The sequence below is a fragment of the Ictalurus furcatus genome, chromosome 22 (assembly GCF_023375685.1).
Source record: "Ictalurus furcatus strain D&B chromosome 22, Billie_1.0, whole genome shotgun sequence".
NCBI lineage: Eukaryota > Metazoa > Chordata > Actinopteri > Siluriformes > Ictaluridae > Ictalurus > Ictalurus furcatus.
The window spans coordinates 3,732,185-3,755,897 of NC_071276.1; the positions used below are offsets into that span (position 1 = coordinate 3,732,185).

Below are 23,713 nucleotides of genomic sequence, written 5' to 3' on the forward strand. Positions count from 1 at the left end.
GCGTCCCAAATAGTGTCCTTCTTCTCCTTATCTAGGCACACTATATAGGCTGTACATGAAGGGCTTCCACGCCCTCGCGGAAGCCATTTTGGGACTGAGCCAGCGGCGGCCGTGGGTTCGTCCCTGTTCGTGTTCGGGTCCGACCGGAAACAAACGCCGCAGCTCTTTAGGTTCCGCTTGATGGACGATGTCTTGGTGCGGACAGGAGGCCACAGAGGAGCTGCTCCGAGAGTTTTTACGCACACGGTCGTCTACCAGGTCTGTAGAAGTGAAGAGTAGTGCGCTTTTCTGCGGGGTAACTCCATGCTGCCTCCATGGACCTCTTTATGCGGAGAGTCCAAACGCGGAATTCCCTTTCAGACTGCGCGTGCCATTTTGCGCACGAGCTCAGATTAGCCAGTTTTGCTAACACAGCTGATTTGCTCACAACAACAAAAGGACGTTGTTATTATTATTATTATTGTTGTTGTTGTTGTTTGTTTAGTTTTGTTTTCCCCGCCGTTTCTTTTAGACTTATCTGCTTTTAACTGACTGATTGTGATAAATAAATAAATATATTCGTAGCTAAACCCACACTTGGGTATATTTTTAAAGGCATTTGTTTTTATTTTAGTTTTATTTTATTTATTTATTTAAAAAAACACACATTCTTGTCTGTAGGTTGTGTCTCATGTACGGTCGTGTGAAAAAATAAGTACACCCCATGGAAATTGTTGGGATTTTTTTGGACATATTTGGACAAGCAAATAGCGCATATGAAAAAAGTTGACGTACTTGAATTAAACCACAAGGAAAATGAGCTTTTTCAATCATTTATTCAACAGAAATATCAATAGATGTGATATTCTTCTGTGGAAAAAGTAAGTACACCCTTGGCCTCAGAAGTTAGTATTGCCCCCTTTAGCAGAAATAACTTCTTGTAGGTGCTTTGCAGAATTGTCCACCCGGCTTGCTGGAATTTTTGACCACTCTTCCATGTTCCATGTTCCATTCTTTCAGTTGCATGATGTTTGAGGGTTTTCTTGCATGTTTTGCCCGTTTCAAATCCCCCCGCAATATAACAATGGGATTCAAATCCAGACTTTGACTAGGCCATTCCATAACCCTCCATTTCTTCTTTTTGAGCCGTTCCTTGGTGGATTTGCTCGTGTGCTTAGGATCATTATCATGTTGAAAGGTCCACTTTTGGTTCAACTTCAACTCTGACAGATGGCCTCACGTTATCTTCAGACACTCTTTGATACGATGCAAAGTTTATAGTTGAATCAGTGAATGCAAGCTGTCCAGTCGCTGAGGCAGTGAAACTACCCCAAACCATAACATTTCCACCACCGTTCTTCACAGTTGGTATGAGGTGCTTCTCCTGAAAAGCTGTCTTTGGTCTGAGACAAACATGTCTGCTGTTGTTGTCTGTCCAGAGAACATTATTCCAAAAGGCCTGGTCTTTGCCTATATGCTCATTGGCAAACTGTAGCATTGCTAAGGCTTTTTCCTGGCACGCGTCCCATGCTGGTCAAATTTGTGCAATCTCTTTCTGATTGTAGAAGCATGCACTTTGACCCCGACAGTTGCAAGACTTACTAGCAGATCCTGTGATTAAATTTTGTGGTTCTTGGAGACTTGTTTTTGCATCAGACGGTCTGCTCTTGGGCTGAATTTGCTGGGACGGCCAGTCCTGGACTAATTGGCAGGCGTTTGATATCTGCACTGTTTGTAGATTATTTTCCTTACAGTGGAATGATGTATTTCAAATTATTTATCTTTTTAAATCCCTTGCCAGACTCCTAGGCATCCGCAACCTTTTTTCTGAAGGCCTTTCAGAACTCTTCAGATCTTGGCATGATGATACCACACATCTCAATAGCAAAGGGGGCACCAAACACTATGTGAGAGGGGTATAAATAAGATCGTTTCCACCTCCACTCCCTAAGCAGGTTCTAATCACTGGCCCATGAGCTTCACCCGATTCTAATACTACGGATGTAACTGTGTGATCAGTGTAGGGGTGTACTGATTTTTTCCCATGTGACTGATCTGTTTTTTGTTCATTTAAATTGTGAAAATTACTACAAAATGTCATTTTTGTGTGTCATTTGATACACTATCAACTTTATTAGTAGGTATTGTTTCAAAGAGAATCAAATGTTTACTTTTCCAAATACGTAACAAAAAAAAAAGTCAATTTCCATGCAGTGTACTTATTTTTTCACATGACCTCCTTATGGGTTTATATTGTGCACTCCGCAGCATGGAAAATTCCAGAGTCCCAAATATCCGTCTATTGGACACTAATGGCTTAGAAAACATTATTACCTACTCTTAAGTGATGCCATTGGTCATAGGACGTAGGGTTCCAAATCCCCAGTGGAGATGTGTAGTGCACTATATAGGGTGTAGAAGTCATTATTTAATATTTAGTGTAGATTTGTATATATTACAGTGTATATATTGGGAGTGGGTTGTAGTGGTAGTACCTGATGTAGTACACAGATAAATAGAGGGAATGGAGAGCAATTTAAGATCAGCCTTTAACACTGAACGATGCAGAACAGTCATATATAGTGACATTCGTAGTATTCTTTTTATTCTCCGTTGTCTTCTTTTTTTTCAGGTATAGGGTGATGAAGAACTGGGGTGTGATTGGAGGCATCGCTGCCGCTGTGGCGGTGGGCGTGTATGTGCTCTGGGGTCCCAGCGCAGACAGGAAGAAGAGGAGGAGAGGTAAAGCACACACGCCTGGTGTTCCAGCATCTGTCTAGATATCGCTCAGAGAGTCTGGGACTTTTTCATTCATTAACTTGCCGCAGAGTCGAACATGAACAGAACTTCTTAAGAAGGGATGCCGTGAATAGTTTTCAGTCCAGTGATCATATATTGATTTGACAGGTCTCAAGGGTTATTTGGCTAGTTCGACTGGAAATTACAGACCGCCAAACTCGAGTCATGTGTACGAATATGCGGAGAGAGTCTGAGGCTGAGATTGTAGAACAGTCCACACTTGGATCTAGAGTAGGGCTGGAATTTGACCTCGACGTGCACCCGTTCTGCCTTGCTTCAACAGTTCAGGCTGGTGGAACTGGTGCTGGGGAATGCTTTGTCAGCACACGTTGGGCCCTTTTCTTAGAAATTGAGCATCGTGACAGTGCCACAGTGTATTTCAGTATTGCTGCTCACCACATGCATCCCTTTTACCGCCACAAATTACCATCTTATAACAGAAGTAACTGCTTCAATACTAAGTCTAGTTGATGTACTATAACCAAACCCTGATTGATGCATTATGGGATAATTCCTGATATATAATGACATGAATGCGTATGCATTCCTGTGTGTTTGTAGGCATGGTGCCGGGGTTGTTGAACCTGGGAAACACGTGCTTCCTGAACGCACTGCTGCAGGGTTTGGCCACGTGTCCTCCTTTCATCAGCTGGCTCCAGGACTTCACTTCCCACAGCAGCTCCCGTCTCTCCGGCTCGGACACGCAGACGGACACGCAGACGGACACGCAGACGGACACGCAGACGGACACGCGGGTTTCCAAAACACTGTTGCAGCTGCTTACAGGTAAACTGTGTCCATCTGACTCCTCTCTTATTGAAATAAATATAGAAATACTATGTAGTATACTATTAGTCAGTATTAAAGTAAATAAAATATATACACCCAAACTGAACCAAAAAGTAACAAATAAAAATAGATATCCCCAAAAAAAAAGCTTCAAGTAACATGACAGAATTGGTCAGTGATAGTTTTTATTTGGCCTCTAGAGGCCGCTCTCGTCAGTACGAGATAACGATATGACGACAGCGGACCCTTCTCAGCCACTACCGCAACGGACAAAACCGATTGACCCTCTACTTTCTACCTCTCTCTTACAATGCGGATATCTCTCTCATTTAAGACGTCTGTCTTACTCATTCTGGATTCCTCTCTTCCTTCTTAGTTGTTTTCTTTTTTGTTTGTTTCCTGCTTTCTCCAATTTGTCACTTGTTTAAAACATAGCCTTTTTCCCTTGCAGCTCTGTCCAGTCCTGATCCAGGAGAGGATGATGTTTTGGACGCAGGATGTCTTTTAGAAGCTCTTCGTCTGTACAGATGGCACATCAGCTCCTTTGAGGAACAGGCGAGTTGCGCAGGATCATTTCACGCTATCTGGCAACCCCCTGTCGGGTTCTGCTTCGCACCATTTGCATTACAGCACGTACAGCATGTACGTGATTTTTTTTCGCATTTATCTGGGTAACTGGCCCGTAACATTACCTCTGTCCTCAGGACGCTCACGAGCTTTTCCACGTCCTCACGTCGTCTCTGGAGGAGGAGCGCGAGCGGCAGCCCAGAGTCCCTCACCTGTTTGACATGGAGACGCTGGAGGTGAGACACTGCACTGCGATTAACTCGTGCAAGACTGTTGTATTGTGTTTATATTATTAGTACTCTTAAATGAGATTTCTCGCTAATGCGTTGTACCCTCTTTGTTTAACATTTCAGAAACAGGCAGAGACGAGCCCAAACCCCGTTAGCTGTTGGAGTCGAGGTGAGACACGAGCGTCTGCCGAACTCGTAAACGCTGATATAGTTAGTTTGCGAACAGATATTAATATTTAGCAGGCCGTCTGTAAATCCTCTAGTAAGCTTATGTGTAGTTTTCCCTGAATTCTCGGTCCAGGTCCTCTGCATCCCGTTCCCAACCTGTGGAGGGCACAGCACCCGTTCCACGGACGCCTGACCAGCTACATGGCCTGCAAACGCTGCGAGCGCCAGGTGTTCACAAAGCACACATAATACAGTTCGATATTGTGTAAAACATTACAGTGTAGTACCGTGTAGAATGATAAGATACGATACATTACAGTGCAGTATAATACAGTATAGTACGATAAATTACGGTAGAGTTCGATGCAGAATGGTAAAATATAATACAGTATTGAATGATACAGTACAATTCGATATGGTATATAGTACAGTATAGCAATGCAGCAATATAAAATATAGTATGGTACAGTATAATACAGTGCAGAACACAGTATAGATAAGCTCAGAATGATATAGTACACTATAGTATAATATATTGGTACAGTATAGTACAATAGGGTACAGCATAAAATACATTACAATATAGTTAAATACAGTATGGTACACTCTAATACAGTGCAGTATAAAACAGTATAGTACAATAGTATGGTCAGTACTGTAGTACGGCACTTAATGTATGTATTGTACTACTCAATTCAATTCAATTTTATTTGTATAGCGCTTTTTACAATAGACATTGTCTCAAAGCAGCTTTACAGAAATATCAACATGGTATACAGATATTAAAGGTGCGAATTTATCCCAACTGAGCAAGCCACCGAGTGGCGACGGTGGCAAGGAAAAACTCCCTAAGATGTTTTAAGAGGAAGAAACCTTGAGAGGAACCCGACTCAGAAGGGAACCCATCCTCATCTGGGTAACAACAGTTAGTGTGAAAAAGTTCATTATGGATTTATATGAAGTCTGTATGGCGTTAGGAGCAGCCGTAGTCCCAGCAGTCTGGAATTAGAGAAGATTTGAGCTCCATCCAGAGGCAGAAAGGATCTGGATCTCTAGTATCTCCATAAATTCATGTGGGGCTCGGCGAAAGGAGAGAGGGAGAAAAAAGATTATTATGACTGCGAAGTAGTAGAACAGAATCTAGTCAGGGTAGGCTTGAGTAAACAAATACGTTTTAAGCCTAGACTTAAACACTGAGACTGTGTCTGAGTCCCGAACACTAATAGGAAGACTGTTCCATACTACTGTACATTACAATACAGTATAGAATGGTATAGTACATTACAATATAGTATAGTACATTACAGTATAGTATAGAACGGTATAGTACATTACAGTATATTATAGAATGGTATAGTACATTACAATATAGTATAGAACAGTATAGTACATTATATTATAGTACATTACAGAATAGTATAGAACGGTATAGTACATTATAGTATAGAACATTACAGTATAGTATAGAATGATATAGTACATTACAGTATAGAACGGTACAGTACATTGCAGTATAGTATAGAATGATATAGTACATTACAGTAGAGTATGGTATATTACAACATAGTATAGAATGGTATAGTACATTATAGTATAGAATGATATAGTACATTGCAGTATAGTATAGAATGATATAGTACATTACAGTATAGTATAGAATGATAGTACATTGCAGTATAGTATAGAATGGTATAGTACATTATAGTATAGAACGATATAGTACATTACAGTATAGTATAGAATGATATAGTATATTACAGTATAGTATAGAACGATATAGTACATTACAGTATAGTATAGAATGATATAGTATATTACAGTATAGTATAGAATGATATAGTACATTACAGTATAGTATAGAATGATATAGTACATTACAGTATAGAACGGTACAGTACACTGCAGTATAGTATAGAATGATATAGTACATTACAGTAGAGTATAGTATATTACAGCATAGTATAGAATGGTATAGTACATTATAATATAGTATAGAATGGTATAGTACAGTGTAGTACATTATAATATAGTATAGAATGGTATAGTACATTACAGTATAGTATAGAATGGTATAGTACATTACAGTATAGTATAGAACGGTATAGTACAGTATAGTAGAGTACATTACAGTATAGTACAGTATGATATATTGGTACGGTAGAGTACAGTATAAAATAGTACAGTATGGTATACTATAATACAGTATTAATAATGGTGTAGAACAGTATAATACATTATAATATAGTATAGTTTGTATAAATAGTTGTGTGTGTTGAACATGTCTGAACATCTCAGTGAAAAATCAAAGTTAGTGTTGAACACACTGCTGGGACACTATAAATGATAAGAGCCAATCAGGTTCCAGCATGTGCACACACAATAATACTAAAAAAATCAGTCCTCAACTGACACCACTCGGTGTAGTTTTCTCTAAAAATAAAGGGGTGATACTTTTGTTTGTGTGTGTGTATATGTGTGTGTGTGTGTGTGTGTGTGATGTATATAATTAGACACACTTTAATAAATACTTTGTATATGCTTCCTAATAACACATCCATCTCTGTGCGCAGAGTCCGGTGCGTTACGATTCGTTCGACAGCCTCTCGCTGTCCATTCCTGCCGTTCAATGGGTAAGCACACCACACTTTTGGATTCGTACGATAAGGCTGTAGGAGTTGGCGCATGATCGGTTTTTAAATGGCAATGGATACAGATTTGAGGAGATTAAACGCCAGTGCAGTGAGAGTGTGTGTGTGTGTGTGTGTGTGTGTGTTTTTAATTGTCCTTTAGGGTCGGCCAGTTACTCTGGATCAGTGTCTTCAGCATTTCATCACCTCGGAAATGATTCAAGAGGTGGAGTGCGAGAACTGCACCAAGGTAGGCTATTAACGTGCGGCGTGCTCCGTGCTGATTGGTCAGAAAGTGTTGATCGAGAGATCGAAGACACCAGTGGTTCCAGCCACGAGGTTTATATGAATGTTGTCATTTCTATAGTAACAGCTGTTAGATGCTCAGTGTAAACCAGGTTGAATGTTTTTTAAAAAATGTGTAATTGTTGACAAATGGTCAAGTTTTAGAGAGCTTTGCGAACAACAGTTTATCACTGCGATAACAGGAAACGGCTGTCCACATTCCACAACGTTAAATGTAACAATAAACAAACAAAGAGTGTGGTACCGTACAATGCTTTAAGACTTTATTTCACTTCCAGGTTTTAGTCAGAGGAATGCGGGCTGTGGCATCCAGATGTTCTAGCGTCTGGGATTAAACCTAGCTGCTCATGAAAGTGGTTTTGTGTGTGTGTTCAGAAACAGGCTGAGACTGAGGCCCGTCAGGTTCTGGAGAGCCAGAGGACGACATTCGTAAAGCAGCTTAAACTCGGAAAGGTGGGTCGCGTTCGTTAAACAGGTATAATGACAAACGCTTTCCTTTAAGCCAGGAAGAAACGATTGGGATAGAAAATACGGACCGACTAAGAGAGGATAAAATACAGTTTAGGATACAGTGTTGGATAAAAAGCTTTACTGTACATGCTCCACAGCTAGTTTTCTGGTAGCGCTAACCTGTGTAATATGTACTTTCTAAATAACATGCTTGATTTTTGTTTTTTTCCTTTCTGTGTGTATGTGTGTGTGTAGCTCCCCCGGTGTTTGTGTATTCACCTGCAGAGACTCACCTGGTCTCCCGAAGGCGCTCCCATTAAGCGACACGAGCATGTTCAGTTCTCCGAGTACCTCAGCATGGACCGCTATAAACACAACAGCACCACACCGAGACTGCAGAAGGCCAGCAGGGCCAAAAAACTAACGGCGGAAGAACCGCACGATCGAAACATCGCCAATGGAGTCGGTGAGAGATGGATAAAGTGCCCGTCGTGTGTGTGTGTGTAGGTAGCTAGGTAGCAGTATAAGGTCTGACATAGGTGTTCATGGGGAAATTGTGACTTGTGTTTCAACGTCACGCTGTTTGTTTTTATGTCCAGACCCAGAGCACCATAACAACAACAACAACAAGCCGCTGTCGAACGGCAGCGTTTCCTCTGCCTTTCTCCTCGGCCTTTCTCCATCTGACTTCAGGTAAAAAAAACACACACGGTACAGCCCTGTCTTTGTATATGTAGTATAAAGTGCATCATGATAATAACACGTTGGTGTCAGCATCATATTGTCACTCGAATAATTAAAATGAATAAAGTTTTTTTCAGCGTGCGCACTCAGTTTCTTTCTGTGACGTTCCTCCAGCTCGTCGGAGTACCTGTTCCGGCTGACGGCGGTGCTCGTGCACCACGGCGACACGCACTCGGGTCACTTCGTCACGTACCGCCGCGGCCCGGCGTCGTTCGGCCCGCAGTGGCTGTGGGTGTCAGACGAGTCTGTGCGCAAGGCCAGTCTGCAGGAAGTGCTCTCCTCCAGCGCGTACCTGCTGTTCTACGAGCGTGTGCGCAGGTGAACCCAGGGAACGACCAGATCCGGGCTCGTGGGTCTACGGAGACCGTGTTAACATTAAAACGAGCGTGTAGCTGAGAGAGCTCTGCCTCGAAACGCTGAGTTTACCAAAAAAAAAGCTTCCGACGAAGCGGGTTCTAAAAGAGGACACGGTGACGGTCTTCACGAAGGAGGTTTCTGAGTGAAAAAACGGCTCTGTGAATAGTTACGGGTTGTATTAGGTACGAGAAAAACACTCCATACACCTGCTCAATCACGCAGCTATCCAATCAGCCAATAGGATTTAAGCCGAAGAACTCTTAAGGCTTCCGTAAATCGAACCCGTTTCCCTGATTCTTACTGGTGTAATGCTATTTTTTGCACTTTATTCATTGCGGAAGCTTCTTTTAAAAAAAAAAAAAAAAAAAAAAAAAAAAAAAGCTATGAAGTACCTCAAAGGAAGAGTGTTGATCTAGAAGCAGAAGTGAAAGTCTAACACTGATACTGGATTCAGGTGTGTTCCACCGCAGTGTCGTTAGAGAAGAGGTGGTTTGGATGGTTAAGGGGCCTAGCGTTTCTAAAGCAGCTCTACTCGGACCCAGACGACGTAAGCTTCGTCTGCCGGTCTTGGTGTGCTGAAGGTGTTGGACTTTGATACAAAATGCAGGAAGGAGAATGTTTTTAAACTTTATAGTACACTCTTGATACTCAGCAGTCGTGAAACCGTTTTGTTTAATGATTCTTCTAGAAGCGTAAAGGGGTTTTTCCCCCAGAGAAACAGGAACGCTTCAGGGTGTTGGGTGGAACCTTTTTGTACTAGGAGTGTACGTGGAGAACGGAGCCCGGGATTATTAGCTGCTAATGAATCTGTGTGTGTGAGAGAGAGAGAGTGAGTACTGGATGTCAAATGTCAATTTTTATAAGCTGTTGTACATCCATTGTTTTTTTTTTGTTTGTTTGTTTGTTTAACATTTTGTTCTTGTCCCTCTTGATCATGTGACCCTGCATCAGTCTCTTAATTACGTCCCATTATGTAGCGAAACCTATGAGGGAGTTGGGTTTGCTTCCGCCGTGCCAGTCTTCCAGTCCAGATGCAGCTTTAATTAGACAAGAAGAAGCCATGGTTGCTGAATTTTATCATTGTTAAACCTTTTTAGATGTTTGCTGTGGTGATTGGTTAAAAAAAAAAAAAGAAAGAAATAACCGAAGGTATGTATTTTTGTGTGTGTGTGTAACTGATCTGTCCAGTGTTTATATCGGTTCAGGTGGAAACGGCTCAATGGCGAGTATTGTTCCAAAAAAAAATGTAAAAAGCTAATTATATGCTAAACCATTTGCACTGAGATGATATTTTTATGATAACTTCCTACCCTGTGTATGATTTGTAAGGTTTTTTTGGAATGTTTTCTCAATTGTAAACGATGTTAAATAAATTTCTGCAACTGTAAAGCCTCTCTGGTTTGTGATTGACTGACCTATCATTAATAATTCCTAGGTCTTTTGTTGAAGACCTGCCCTCTCCAAGATGGCGGCGTAGCTGACGTGTTTCGCGAAGCGCGGCGCTACCGGATATAATTGAGTGGTCAACAAATCAGCACAGCGCCAGGTGTGCTCGCATGCTGGTTCCATAGTAATTTATATTATGTTTTTTTTTCCTCCGAAATAACATAGCAGTATTTTACAGAATCTCATTCAAACGTCTTTTTTTTTTTTAATTATTATTTGTACTTTATTTACGGAAGTAGAATCTACTACTGACCAGACGCAACGCAAATAGGCCAATCAGGACACCGCTAATAATCACGCCCACCGCGCGATTCGCTCTGCACAGTGTTGCCAGATTCCGTGGGTTTCCCACGAAACCTTTCAAAGTTCAACGTTGGATTAATTATATTAATGAAGTCAAAAAATTTTTTTTGTATTGCAACCACTTAATGAATAGGATTATATTCCCCACAGTTAGTATTAAATATATAAACATTCTGTGGCAATGATTAAATGATCACTACATTCTGAAGAAGTACAGTAACACATTATTAATCCCAGAAGGGAAATGAATCAATACAATGTTTCATATATCAAGAATATAAAAAGACTGGATGTCTATGTAAACCCAGATACACATATATAAATTATAGTAGTACCTAATTAATTAAGGAGTGAAGTTTTGTTTAAGGAGACATGGGTTTAACATTTATGAAAGGTGTCTCTAATATATCTGTCCATAATAATAATTGTAATTTACTGTGGTGTTATTGGAAAAGATTCAACTTCAGGGTGGTGACAGTAACCCCGCTTCGTCACACCACGCCACGTGGGTTATTTTTCTAGAAAGTGTTTTATTCCTTATTAATAGCCTGGAGATTAAATCTGCTTGTCCTGAACTCCTGGCCTAGTAGCTGTTTTGTCTTAGAGAAGATGTATTATTATATCTTTCAAAATAAAATAAAAAACTTAAACATTAGCTAAAACATAACATATTACATGTGAAGGTGTGTGTGGAAATTACGGCAAACTCCAACACAATAAAATCTACTTTTGTATGAACATATTATGTTGTGAACTGGTTTGTCAGCTTTTCAAAGTGGCTTTATATTTAAAATGAGTTCCAACCGTACCATCCAGATGCACCGGATGCTTCCTGTTGACGATCCTGAAATAAATGACATTTTTGCTGTCTAGGATTTCGTTCTCATCGAAGTCAACGTGCGTAGGTGAGAAGTCATCCACAGTTGAGAAGCGATTCTTGTTAAAATCTTCACTAGTCTCCATATTAAGCTTTTTGTGGGGGGTGGGGTGTGTCTTGAATGTGAACTGGCTGTTGTGTAAATCAGTCCAGCACCTCAACACTTCCTGTTTAAAAAAAAAAAAGGTTAGTTTCGGGATCATTTTACTGACTCGGATCTTTGAATCTCGTTCAGAATATAATTAAAATGTTACGTGTTAAATTCCCCAACACATCTAGTACTTACGCAAACGTTGATCGCATTTGGAATAAAAAACAAACTATAGGCTAACGCAGCCAATACCGAATTATGAGAAGCAGAAACGATTCATTAATAGCTTAGCCGAATCTTCAGGCTATGTAGTCTGTTATTTCACCTCACCTCCCGATCCGAGACGTTCTTTCTTTTGTCGCGTCACTTTTGTCACATCTGTTCCCCGGGACACATAAATGATTAGTTTATCTCTCGAGTCTTTTTGTTCGAGTCGTTCGTCCTTCCAGTGACGGTCCCATATTCTGAATGCAGTGGGGCTGTGACATGATGAACGAACGACTCGAACCCGAAGACTCGAGAGATGAACTAATCATTTCTGTTTCCAGTACTGCAAGGTGTATTGCCTATGCGGCGTTCACCGGAAGAACGGACTACTCGACTGATCGACTAATCATCTCTGTTTCCTGTACAGAACCTATGAGTGTATGCGCGGTCAAACACGAACGGATCGCTGTCTGAGACAACTCGTTGTTCCCGAGTCATTTTACAAATCCGTTCAAAATGGACGAATCGTTCACGAACGACGTGTCACTAAACACGAGCCATTCCATGAGTCGACTTTAGCAAAGAAAGTTCTTCATCTGGTGAGTTGTGCTGTACAGAAACATTCATAGTGTCAGCTGTCATGTTTTGTGCCCTTTGGTTTCATTCTGTTTTGTTTTTCAAGATTTACAAGATTGGCTAATGTTACAACTAACCCCACTCTCCCCTAGTGTCAGTTTAGTGTATTATACATGTTACAGTGTGCTGTAAAGCTGAGTTTTGGTACGCATACCTGGCAACCCTGACTCCGCCTCTTGCTCACATGTGGCCTTCATTAGCTGAGCGTTGGAGCAGTTCGAGCTACACTGCTGCAGTCCAAGGTAGAAGAACAATAACCACAATGCCCACGCAAAGTGTGCCGATCCGAGACCCGGCTTTGCCCAGCAGATTACTGCTGCAGTATTTACACTTGTTAAAGAAATATCCGATCATCACCAAATCTGTTACAAGGTCAGTTGGCTTGTTTATTAACTCACTTAAAGTCCTACTTGAAGGTTTTGGGGTGGGTTGTTTGGATGAAACATCCTGAGAGTCAACTATATATATATAAAAAAATAATAATAATATCTATTAATATAACCACCGATCAGACATAACATTAAAACCACTGGCAGGTGAAATGAATAACACTGATCATCTTGTTACAATGGCACCTGTCAAGAGGTGGGATATATTTATATTGGGCAACAAGTGAACAGTCAGATGTCGAAGTTGATGTGTTGGAAGCAGAAAAAATGGGCAAGCGTAAGGATCTGAGCGACTTTGACAAATTGTGATGGTTAGACGAGCGTCTCCAAAACGGCAGGTCTTGCTGGGTGTTCATGGTATGCAGTGGTTCGCACCTACCAAAATTGGTCCAAAGGGGAAGCTGCGGAGCTGCAGACCCGATAGCGCCCATGCTGACCCCCTGTCCACCGCTGAAAGTGGGAACGTGAGCATCAGAACTGAACCTTGGAGAAACGGAAGAAGGTGGACTGGTCTGATGAATCACGTTTTTCTTTTACATCATGTGGTGCGAGTGTGTGCGTCGCTTTACCTGGGGCCATGGTGCACTCTGGGAAGAATGTAAGCTGGTGGAGGCAGTGTGATGCTCTGGGCAATGTTCTGCTGGGAAATCTTGGGTCCTGGCATTCATGTTGATGTTACTTTGACCCGTACCACCTTCCTAAACATTGCAGCAGACCAAGTACACCCCTTCATGGTCATGGTAATCCCTAATAACAGTGGCCTCTTCCAGCAGGATAATGCTGCAAAAATTGTTCAGAAACGGTTTGAAGATCATGACGACGAGATCAGGGTGTTGACTCGGCCTCCAAATTCCCCAGATCTCAATCCGATCGAGCGTCTGTGCGATGTGATGGACAATCAAGTCCGATCCATGGAGGCCCCGCTTCGCAACTTACAGGACTTAAAGGATCTGTTGCTAACGTCTTGGTGCCAGGTACCACAGCACGCCTTCAGAGGTCTTGTGGAGTCCGTGCCTCGCCGTGTTCAGAGCTGTTCTGGTGTTACCTACACAATTTTAGGCAGGTGGTTTTAATGTTATTGCCGATCGGTATGTATAACATTCATTACTGTTGGTTTGTCATGTGTTCCATCGCTGTAACATCATTAGAAGAAACATGGACCCCATGGTTATGCTTCATTGTCCTTGGACCCCACTTTGAGAGAAATGTAGAGAAATCAGAAACGCATTGTTAGCTCTAATACTTATCCAGCCAAATATATATTTCATCCAATTAAAGTAAAAAGCATGTACAGTGCCACACATCAGCCCACTGATTCAAACTCGGAAACATCCATGTACAAGATATGTTACGTATTAACTTTTCCACCATGTTCGGATGTGAACAAATAGATCTTTGCACTCCAGGATTGTTTGCGCGCGACCTTTTTTGGTGAATTGACCCTATGGAGATGATTCCACGCCAGAGCAAAGAACAAACACGTTACTGATTTTCCAAATGAAAACGTCTCCTGTGTTGTGTTTTTCAGTGCTGTTCTGTCTGCTTTGGGAAACCTGCTTTCTCAAGCTCTAGAGTCCAAGAAAAAGCAGAAAGAAGGTCAGTCCGGGAAAGAGGTGGACGTTTACGGACCCGTCCGCTTCGCTGTGTACGGGTATGGTGATCTGGCAACCACGTGTGCTCAATTTCTTTGGGTTTAGCCCTCATTTATTTGTTCAGATTAGTGCGTTAGTAATTAGCAAGCTGGCTCGTCTTTCTCAAATCAGAATGAGCGGTATTACAATGGGCTGTTTTCACATTTGTTCACTGTTGTGCTAAATTACCAAGGAAACTACTTCAGGTCAGTTTCTGTGTCGGTATTTAACCGTGCGATTTCGTGTTTTCAGGCTTGTCATCACAGGTCCACTGAGTCATTACTTCTACCAGCTGCTGGAGCTGCTGTTCCCAGCCTCGGCTCCTTTCTCCATGTTGAAGCGCCTCCTGCTGGAGCGACTCGTCTTCGCCCCGGCTTTCCTCCTCCTCTTCTTTGTGGTGATGAACACGTTGGAGGTAGACACACACCTTGTCCTAGGAGTTTCAGTAGACGCTTCAGGATTATTATATCAGGATATAATTATATTAATAATATAATAATTAATTATATAATTATATTAATAATATAATAATTATATTATATCAGGATTCACTCTGCCCTCATCATTGTTGTATATCACTGCGCTGATCTATGAAACACTGGCACCTGAGTCTGATTGGACAAAATCCAACAATATCATATATGTATGTGTTTTTCAGATCACTTTTAGATCGGCTAGTTTGATATAAATATATGTCACATGTATATATGCATGTATAAACCTGCCGTTTTGGAGATGCTCTGACCCAGTCGTCTAGCCGTCACAATTTGTCGCTCAGATCCTTACGCTTGCCCATTTGTCCTGCGTCCAACACCTCAACTTCAAGAACCGACTGTTCGCTTGCTTGTACCGAGATGATAAATGTTGTTCTCGTCACCTGTCAGCGGTTTTAATGTTCTTGCTGATTGGTGTAAATACTTGATAAAGATGGTATCACTGATCCTTGATGATGTTACGGCAGAATACTACAGAATAGTAACAGTAATAGTATGGTGAAGTAGCACACAATTATGCCTAAAATGAGCGTTTCCATGCCTTTAAAAAGCTACAAGCATGGCTTAAATAGCCTCCTGCTGTTGTAAATGTGAAATCCGATGGCTCGCTGTAGGGGAAGACCAACGCAGACCTTCAGGATAAGCTGAAAGCGAGATTCTGGCCTGCTCTCAAGATGAATTGGAAAGTCTGGACGCCGTTTCAGTTCGTCAACATCAACTACGTGCCTGTGCAGGTGAGTCTGACACCAAAAAATAAGACGCAGTCAGATATCCAGTGTCTGCCGTCAGAGCGAACAGGTTAGTAAAGACACTGTTCAATCGTCCTCCTCCTTATTGGCCGGGTTTAAAACGCAGAACAGTAAAAATAAGATCTGCTCATTTTATTGTTGTTGTTTATACAGTCACAGTGCATTCTGGGTACAGTAATGTTGACTCAATCCCTTAGACGTCCAAGATCTTGCCTAAGAAATGTTGCTGTAGCTGTTAAAGTCATCAAACAACCCACAGGATAGCAACGAAGGGAAATAAAGAGACGTAGACGTACGTGTGTTTAAAAATAGTATCGTGAGACAGATCCATTTCATGTCCTTTCTTAAACATTTTTTTGTTCTCTCTCTCTCTGCAGTTTCGAGTGCTGTTTGCCAACCTGATCGCCTTGTTCTGGAACGCCTACCTCACGTCCGTCAGGAAATGAAACCCCAGAGTTAATGTTGAAGTACGGTTACGTGGGGGTCAGTACTAACGAAACCAGTGTGTGCCTTTTTTAAAAGACGCGGTACTAGATCAGGTTTGACTTTCCAAGCTTTCTAAAAAAAAAAAAAAAAAAGAGCATGAACTACTGTCATGTTAGATATCATGAAGAGGAACTAGCAGATGGCTTCTTTGAAAGATCGGCAGCTTAATCACACAGAGTTAATGAGCGACTGTAATGCACACCCATTTTGCCAAGATTTATTTAAAAAAATATCCAAAAAACATCTGGTTTCATAATTTTCACACCTCAGCCGACTGACTTTTTTTTATTATTTGCAGACGTGAAAATTTGTATCGAAGCAAGTGAAACAGTGTTAATTCTTATTTTGACAGTAATAATGCACTAATGCTGTTGTGCCACTGTCTCAGTCAACACTGATCGTAGCATTGTGTTCATTATAGTACTGCATTTTATAAGTTTGTACAGATGTTTAATAATAAAAATAATAATAATTTGACTCATTAAATCATGTTTTTATTGATTACAACCACACGTATGTTTGGAGCTTATGGTTACAGAAATGGAGGAAATGTGTCATACCACAGCGATGTTGAATTCTCAATTCTGATTGGTCAGGTGTACATGATGTGTCTTCCGTTAATGAATTAAAAAAACTGTAATGTTGGTGGCGATGTCACTGACTGTTGTTTTTGGGTTTTTCTTCACAGCTCTCACAATGTTTCCGTCATCAGCTGTTGTTTTCCCGTTCGGTGTCTGCTGCTCAGTACACCAGTGGTTTATTTTTTTTTCCAGGACATTACGAAATTGTTGTATTGGCTATGTCCGATGTTTGTGAAATGCCTCTGATTGATTTGACCTCTTTTCTCAGCTTCAAAATGACTTGCTTTGCTCCCATAGGCGGCTCCTTGATCTTCATGTTGGTTTAACCTTTTTAACAGCAAATGCAGTCTTCACAGGCGAAAGCGAAGGTTCAAACCAAGAGCAGATGTTCAGAGCTATTTATTGTTTAAACAGTCAATCTCAGGACACACCTGGGTAACAAGAAACACCTGTCAGTCACATATTCAAATATTTTGCTCAGGAAATAAAATCTGACATTCGCAAATCTCGTCTCATTTTCATCTTTTTATCTCAAACCCAAATGTCTTCAGTCTACAGCAAAAAAACAAACGAATTGGTCTTGCTGTTTTAACCACTAACATTTTAAAACTTTTATGCTAGGTTATAAAATAAACATAAGCAGCCTGTTTACTACCCAAAGCCCCCCCCCCCCCCCGCCCCCCCAAAAAAAATATTTTTACACCACATCAGTAATTCCTTCTTAATCTGTTCAGGACTGAGGTGTTGTTCTGACTATGGCCTGTAGAGGGCACACACTTCCTGCTTTGAAAAGCCCAGTGCAGTTTTAGTGGGTTTTCCTGACTTCACACACTAGTTGCATTGTACTGTACAGTCTGTAGTCCTCCAAATCTTAGCTTACAACCATTCTGATAGAAATGGAGAACCATTTATTTAAGTTTCCCTTGATTTTCCTTTTTACTTGAACAGTTTTTGTTTGTCTTTTTCAGTCATATTAATGGAATCCCATAAAAACCGACCCTCATCAGAAGCACCTTTGGGACCATAAATACATTTATGGCAACAGGATAATAAAGAAACTTGCTTTCCTCCATCCATAATCACCCTTGAATTGCTGCTTAGACTTAGATCGTGTACAGTTTTCTTGATTTAGAACAAAATCTAAATTAATTAGGAATTCAGTTCTGAATCTGAATAGTCCAGAGAATTAATGCTGCAGTCTTCGTTCATCAGACATGCGTCAAGTTGTTTCAGACATGAGAAAGCGCCATGTGTTCACCTGCTTTAACCCAGATAATGTACCAAAATGGCTTTCGGTGGGAAAAAAACACCACCACCAGATATATATGTTAATAAGGTTCAAAATGGAAAACTGTTCACTGAAGATCATATACTGTGATACACTGTGCATTATCATTGGGACATCTAGGTCCCTGAGAGGGGAAAAAAAAACCTTTACAAAACTGCGGTTTTTATTTGGAAAAAAAATGCTTTGTGGATAGATGAGACCAAAATAGAATTTTTTGGTTTAACTGAGAAGCGTTATGTTTGGAGAAAGGAAAACACTGTATTCCAGCATAGGAATTTTATCCTATCTGTGAAACATGATGGTGGTAGTCTCATGGTTTGGACCTGTTTTGCTGCATCTGGGCCAGGAAGACTTGCTATCGTTGGTGGAACAATGAGTTCTGTAGTACTACCAGCGATTTCTAAAGGAAAATGTCAGGACATCTGTCCATGAACTGAATCTCAAGAGAAAGTTGGTCATGCAGCAAGACAACGATCCTAAACAAACAAGTCGTTCTACCAAACAATGTTTAAAGAAGAATAAAGTTAATGTTTTGGAATGGCCAAGTCAAAGTCCTGACCTTAATCCAATAGAAATGTTGTGGAAGAACCTGAAGCAAGCAGTTCATGTGAGGAAACCCACCAACATCCCAGAGTTGAAGCTGTTCTGTACTGAGGAACGGGATAAAATTCCTCCGAGCCGATGTGCAGGACTGATCAACAGTTACCCCAAACGTTTAGTTACAGTTATTGCTGCAGATACTGAAAGCAAAAGTGCACATACTTTTGCCACTCACAGAAATGTAATATTGGATCATTTTCCTCAAGAAATAAATTACCTAGTATAATAGTTTTGTGGGAGTGCAGAGTGAAGGCCATGAGAATTTGTGTCTGGAAACCAGCTGCACAAAACATGACACGGCCTTACACTTCTAAACTAATTATAGTTTTTTATCCAATGGGTGATCGACAAATTCATACTTTTTTTTATAAACGGGGCGTAGCTTTGTTGCGAGAAGAAGGATTTATAATTTGACTCGACGTGTAAGTGTCAGCAGAATCAAGTCAACATGCTACCATTCGTTCTGGCATCGGTGCTCATCGCTGGCGGTAAGCAGCCTCAACATCTGGACAGGCGTTCACATGACGTTTTTGCTTTTCATTCACCATTCTTTGCTAATTTTTAAAAGATGCAAACTGGACGACAAAAAAAAAAAAAAAAACCCAAAACAAATTGTAAGGAAATTGTACAACTAGATCTCGCGGCAAATTTGCAAGAGCCGTTCAACTGGAGTTTACATAAGCGACGCGAGACAATTCAACACCACCCTTTTGTGTAATTTTAATCTTAGACATTAGTGATAGGGAGAAACTTTTGGAACACACCACCACATTAGTAATGAACTGACTGATTATTGTGTTGATGCTTTAGCTTTGGGGTGCGGTGTTCCCCCCATCCAGCCCCTCAACACCCGCGTGGTCAATGGAGTGGACGCCATTCCTCACAGCTGGCCCTGGCAGGTAAGCCTTCTTTCTTTTCTCTGTATTTCTCTGTCTTTCCTTTGTTCTTTGTGTCTGGATCTGCAAACAGGTTTTTTTTTTTTTTTTCCTCCACAGATCTCTCTGCAGTACCTGCGAAATGATGAGTGGAGACACACTTGCGGAGGATCGCTGATCGCCACCAACTGGGTGATGACAGCTGCTCATTGTATCAAGTATGATGGTCTACTTCTTGATTGTATAGTATGATTCCGTAAGACAGCGCAGCTACCTGCTCCCGGACTATGTTAAATGTTTTGCCTCCCTCTCTCTCGCAGCAAACAGAACACCTACCGTGTGTATGTGGGAAAATACAACCTGGTGGAACAGGAGGCTGGATCCAAAGCCATGACTCCTGAGAAGATCATCGTTCACGAGAAGTGGAACCCCATCTTTGTAGCTTTCGGGTAAGAAGAAGCGCTTTGTAGTCATCTCATTAGGTCAGTGACTAAGAGTACCATCAGACTAAAAACCATTGTGAGCATTCCACCACTTCAACCATTGGTAAACGATGTACACGACGATGTGACTCTCGTGCTCGTCTATGTGATTGTGAATTCAGGTTTGACGTTGCTCTGATTAAACTCACTGAACACGTGACCCTGAGCGACACCGTGCGGTTGACCTGCTTGCCTCCTGCTGGTACCATCCTCCCCAACAACTACCCCTGCTACATCACTGGCTGGGGCAGAACCTCCAGTAAGTAGTTGTGATTCTGAGCTTGAGAAGGATGTGTTTTCTATCTACAGTGCGTTTTACCCGATGACTTTTATTCGTGACTGTTTATGTTTAGAAATCCTTTGGAATCGTTACGCATTGTGAATTCGAGTGTTCAGACCGAGTTGTGGTGTGTTCTAGCTGGAGGTCCCATCGCTGATAGGCTGCAGCAGGCTCTGATGCCTGTCGTTGACCACGCCACCTGCTCCAAACCCGACTGGTGGGGTCCTGGGCTGAAAGACACTCTGCTGTGCTCTGGTGGTGATGGCATCGTCGCTGGCTGCAACGTGAGTGACAGCATTCGATATTTTTAGTTACTGTGCTGTCGGTAATGATTAACGTCAACGTCAGAGAGAGAGTGTGTGTGTAAATTCCCATGTAAACCTTCCATATGAAGCCAGTATCCGTGAATACTGCATACACGCAGGGCTATTTTACTAACACTGAAAGTTTCATCACAGATACGAGTTTGGTCTTAATTGGTCTCTTTTGGAAGGACACCAGTGATCAACTAATTATGTTGAGACAGTTTCAGCCAAAGAAGTGCCGCTCTCGTATGATGCACTCGTACCATCGCTGTTTCATCACCCGAATCATATCTGCCTAGTGGTGGTCCCTTTAACAACATAAATGAGGTTCCGTCAATAAATGCTTGGTATATGGCCTGCTGATTCTCTGCCAGGCTTCGAATTCATCTAATGCATTAATATCTGCTGTTTTCTGGGGATTTGTTTATTTTTGCCATTTAGCAAATATCTACATTTAATATTTACATATCCTGACTGTTCAGTCATGTAATGGTCTGCTTCCATGGAGTTTCAGCACATAATGCGAGTTAGCAGCAGTAGATCTAGAATCAGCGTTCTTGATCAACAACAACTGAGAAACAACTCCACACACACTTTTACCATTAATTGAAGCTTACTGTGTGTGTGTGTGTGTGTGTGTGTGTGTGTGTGTGTGTGTGAGAGAGAGAGAGAGTCTGAAACTTTACGGTAAGCTGATATTGAGGTGCTCTGTGCTGCAGGGTGACTCTGGTGGTCCTCTCAACTGTAAGAACGCACAGGGTGTGTGGGAAGTGCACGGCATCGCCAGCTTCGTCTCAGGCCTCGGCTGCAACTACGAGAAGAAACCCACTGTCTTCACCCGCGTGTCCGCCTACAACGACTGGATCAACCAGGTGACCGAGCAAACCACAATCTCACGAGCCTATAACTGTCACTACTATGACTATAACTACTATTACTAGTAATACTGCCACTACTATTACTACTACTTCTAATACTAATATTTATGCTGCTACTACTACTATTACTACTAATATGACTCTAACTAGTATTACTTTTACTACCTCTACTGCTTCAACTATTACTACTACAACTTCCACCACTACTGCCACTACTACTACTGCCACTACTACTATCACTACTACTGCCACTACTACTATCACTACTACTACTACTACTATCACTACTACTACTACTACTATCACTACTTCCACCACTACTACCACTACTACTACTGCCACTACTACTATCACTACTTCCACCACTACTATCACTACTACTATCACTACTACTACTAATACTAATACTACTATCACTACTACTACTATTACTACTATCACTACTACTATCATTACCACTACTACTATCACTACTACTACTACTACTACTACTACTATTACTACTTCCACCACTACTACCACCACTACTACTATCATTACTTCCACCACTACTATCACTACTACTACTGCCACTACTACTATCACTACTACTACTACTACTACTACTACAACAACACCTATTACTACTATCACTACTACTACTACTACTACTACAACACCACCTATTACTACTATCACTACTACTACTACTACTACTACAACAACACCTATTACTACTATCACTACTACTACTACTACTACTACAACAACACCTATTACTACTATCACTACTACTACTACTTCCACTACTACTACCACCACTACTACTACTACAACTACCACTACTACTACACTATTTCCACCACTACTACCACCACTACTACTACTGCTATCACTAATTCCACCACTACTACCACCACTACTACTACTGCTATCACTAATTCCACCACTACTACCACCACTACTACTACTGCTATCACTAATTCCACCACTACTAACACTACTACTACTACCACTACCACTACTACTACTTCCACTACTACTACTACTACTTCCACTACTGCCACTACTACTACTACTACTACTACTACTGCTACTATTACTACTACTTCCACTACTACTACTATTTACTACTACCACCACTACTACTACTACTTCCACTACTGCCACTACTACTACGACTACTACTACTACTACTTCCACTACTGCCACTACTGCCACTACTACTACTACTACTACTACTATTACTACTTCCACTACTACGACTACTACTACTACTACTACTTCCACTACTACTACTATTACTACTACTACTACTACTTCCACTACTGCCACTACTACTACTACTACTACTACTACTATTACTACTTCCACTACTGCCACTACTACTACTACTACTACTCCTTCCACTACTGCTACTACTCTTACCACTTCCACCACCACTACTACTTCTACTACTGCTACTACTACTACTACTACTACTTCCACCACTACTATTACTACGACTGCTACTATTACTACTACTGCTAAGGTGTCGTTAAATACAAAGATTCAGCTACTTGATTGAACACATTTTAAATGTTTATGTGTGTGTGTCAAGTTTTGAATTACCACTGGAGTGGGAACTGTAGTAAAACAAAACTCCACATGTTCAAAAACTTTTGTCTGGCGGTGTATATAGACAATATACTGTATATACTTATATACTTCTCATATATTTTACTATGGTACTCTAATACTGTTATAGAATTGTACATAATACTCTATTCTTTTTTGTTAAATCTTTTACAGTATATTTTTATATAGTGTTTATTTATATAAGTGTATAATCTAGCTACAACTGAAACATTCATTCTATATGCTTAAAAAAAATGGTACATTTTCTTCTCCACGTAATAGTGTTATTGATGTTAATACTAATATAACACCGATAACTACGATAATTATATTTCAATGCTGAAATATATTGACATATACAGTGGTAATATTTATGTATGTTCTTGAATAATTCAGCTATTTTTAGCAATTGAATCTTTTTTTTTCTGTTTGCTTTCAGGTTATGATTGATAATTAAGGCGATGAACTCCTTTCAATAAAATCATCTAATGCTAATCTACAAG

At 40.9% G+C, this 23,713-nt stretch overlaps 3 protein-coding genes across 5 annotated transcripts; all 3 read left to right on the top strand.

The window, feature by feature from the left end:
* Positions 1-122: 122 nt before the first annotated feature.
* Positions 123-10,408, top strand: LOC128598989 (ubiquitin carboxyl-terminal hydrolase 30). 3 transcript variants are annotated; one of them, XR_008384334.1, is made up of 13 exons: positions 123-258; positions 2,612-2,721; positions 3,340-3,564; positions 4,019-4,122; positions 4,272-4,370; positions 4,488-4,533; positions 4,666-4,760; positions 7,103-7,162; positions 7,323-7,409; positions 7,841-7,918; positions 8,171-8,418; positions 8,515-8,608; positions 8,774-8,903. XR_008384334.1 is itself a non-coding variant. In XM_053610261.1 (13 exons), exons 1-13 carry the CDS (start codon positions 188-190, stop codon positions 8,979-8,981), a joined length of 1,488 nt encoding a protein of 495 aa, XP_053466236.1. In that variant the 5' UTR covers positions 125-187; the 3' UTR covers positions 8,982-10,408. The 3 variants fall into 3 exon arrangements, 1 of the variants encoding a protein (XP_053466236.1); XR_008384335.1 differs by having other exon boundaries at positions 8,171-8,422; positions 8,774-8,798; XM_053610261.1 differs by having other exon boundaries at positions 125-258; positions 8,171-8,381; positions 8,774-10,408.
* Positions 10,409-12,762: 2,354 nt separating this feature from the next.
* Positions 12,763-17,094, top strand: pxmp2 (peroxisomal membrane protein 2). Its single transcript, XM_053610263.1, has 5 exons — positions 12,763-12,948; positions 14,494-14,616; positions 14,849-15,011; positions 15,705-15,824; positions 16,217-17,094. The coding sequence occupies exons 1-5, from the start codon at positions 12,839-12,841 to the stop codon at positions 16,283-16,285; spliced, it is 585 nt and encodes a 194-aa protein (XP_053466238.1). The 5' UTR covers positions 12,763-12,838; the 3' UTR covers positions 16,286-17,094.
* A 2,120-nt stretch (positions 17,095-19,214) lies between these two features.
* On the top strand, positions 19,215-23,712 carry ela3l (elastase 3 like). Its single transcript, XM_053610175.1, has 8 exons — positions 19,215-19,282; positions 19,605-19,693; positions 19,790-19,887; positions 19,990-20,118; positions 20,274-20,410; positions 20,570-20,715; positions 21,456-21,608; positions 23,650-23,712. Exons 1-8 carry the CDS (start codon positions 19,243-19,245, stop codon positions 23,665-23,667), a joined length of 810 nt encoding a protein of 269 aa, XP_053466150.1. The 5' UTR covers positions 19,215-19,242; the 3' UTR covers positions 23,668-23,712.
* The last annotated feature ends 1 nt before the right edge of the window (position 23,713 follows it).

Coding starts and splice junctions, on each gene's coding strand:
- ela3l (XM_053610175.1), top strand. CDS start 19,243: ATGCTACCATTCGTTCTGGCATCGGTGCTCATCGCTGGCG. Junction 19,694..19,789: donor CTCACAGCTGGCCCTGGCAG/GTAAGCCTTCTT, acceptor TTTCCTCCACAG/ATCTCTCTGCAGTACCTGCG. Junction 20,716..21,455: donor GCATCGTCGCTGGCTGCAAC/GTGAGTGACAGC, acceptor TCTGTGCTGCAG/GGTGACTCTGGTGGTCCTCT.
- LOC128598989 (XM_053610261.1), top strand. CDS start 188: ATGTCTTGGTGCGGACAGGAGGCCACAGAGGAGCTGCTCCGAGAGTTT. Junction 4,534..4,665: donor CGTTAGCTGTTGGAGTCGAG/GTGAGACACGAG, acceptor TTCTCGGTCCAG/GTCCTCTGCATCCCGTTCCC. Junction 8,609..8,773: donor CTTTCTCCATCTGACTTCAG/GTAAAAAAAACA, acceptor ACGTTCCTCCAG/CTCGTCGGAGTACCTGTTCC.
- pxmp2 (XM_053610263.1), top strand. CDS start 12,839: ATGCCCACGCAAAGTGTGCCGATCCGAGACCCGGCTTTGCCCAGCAGA. Junction 12,949..14,493: donor ATCACCAAATCTGTTACAAG/GTCAGTTGGCTT, acceptor TGTGTTTTTCAG/TGCTGTTCTGTCTGCTTTGG. Junction 14,617..14,848: donor GTCCGCTTCGCTGTGTACGG/GTATGGTGATCT, acceptor TCGTGTTTTCAG/GCTTGTCATCACAGGTCCAC.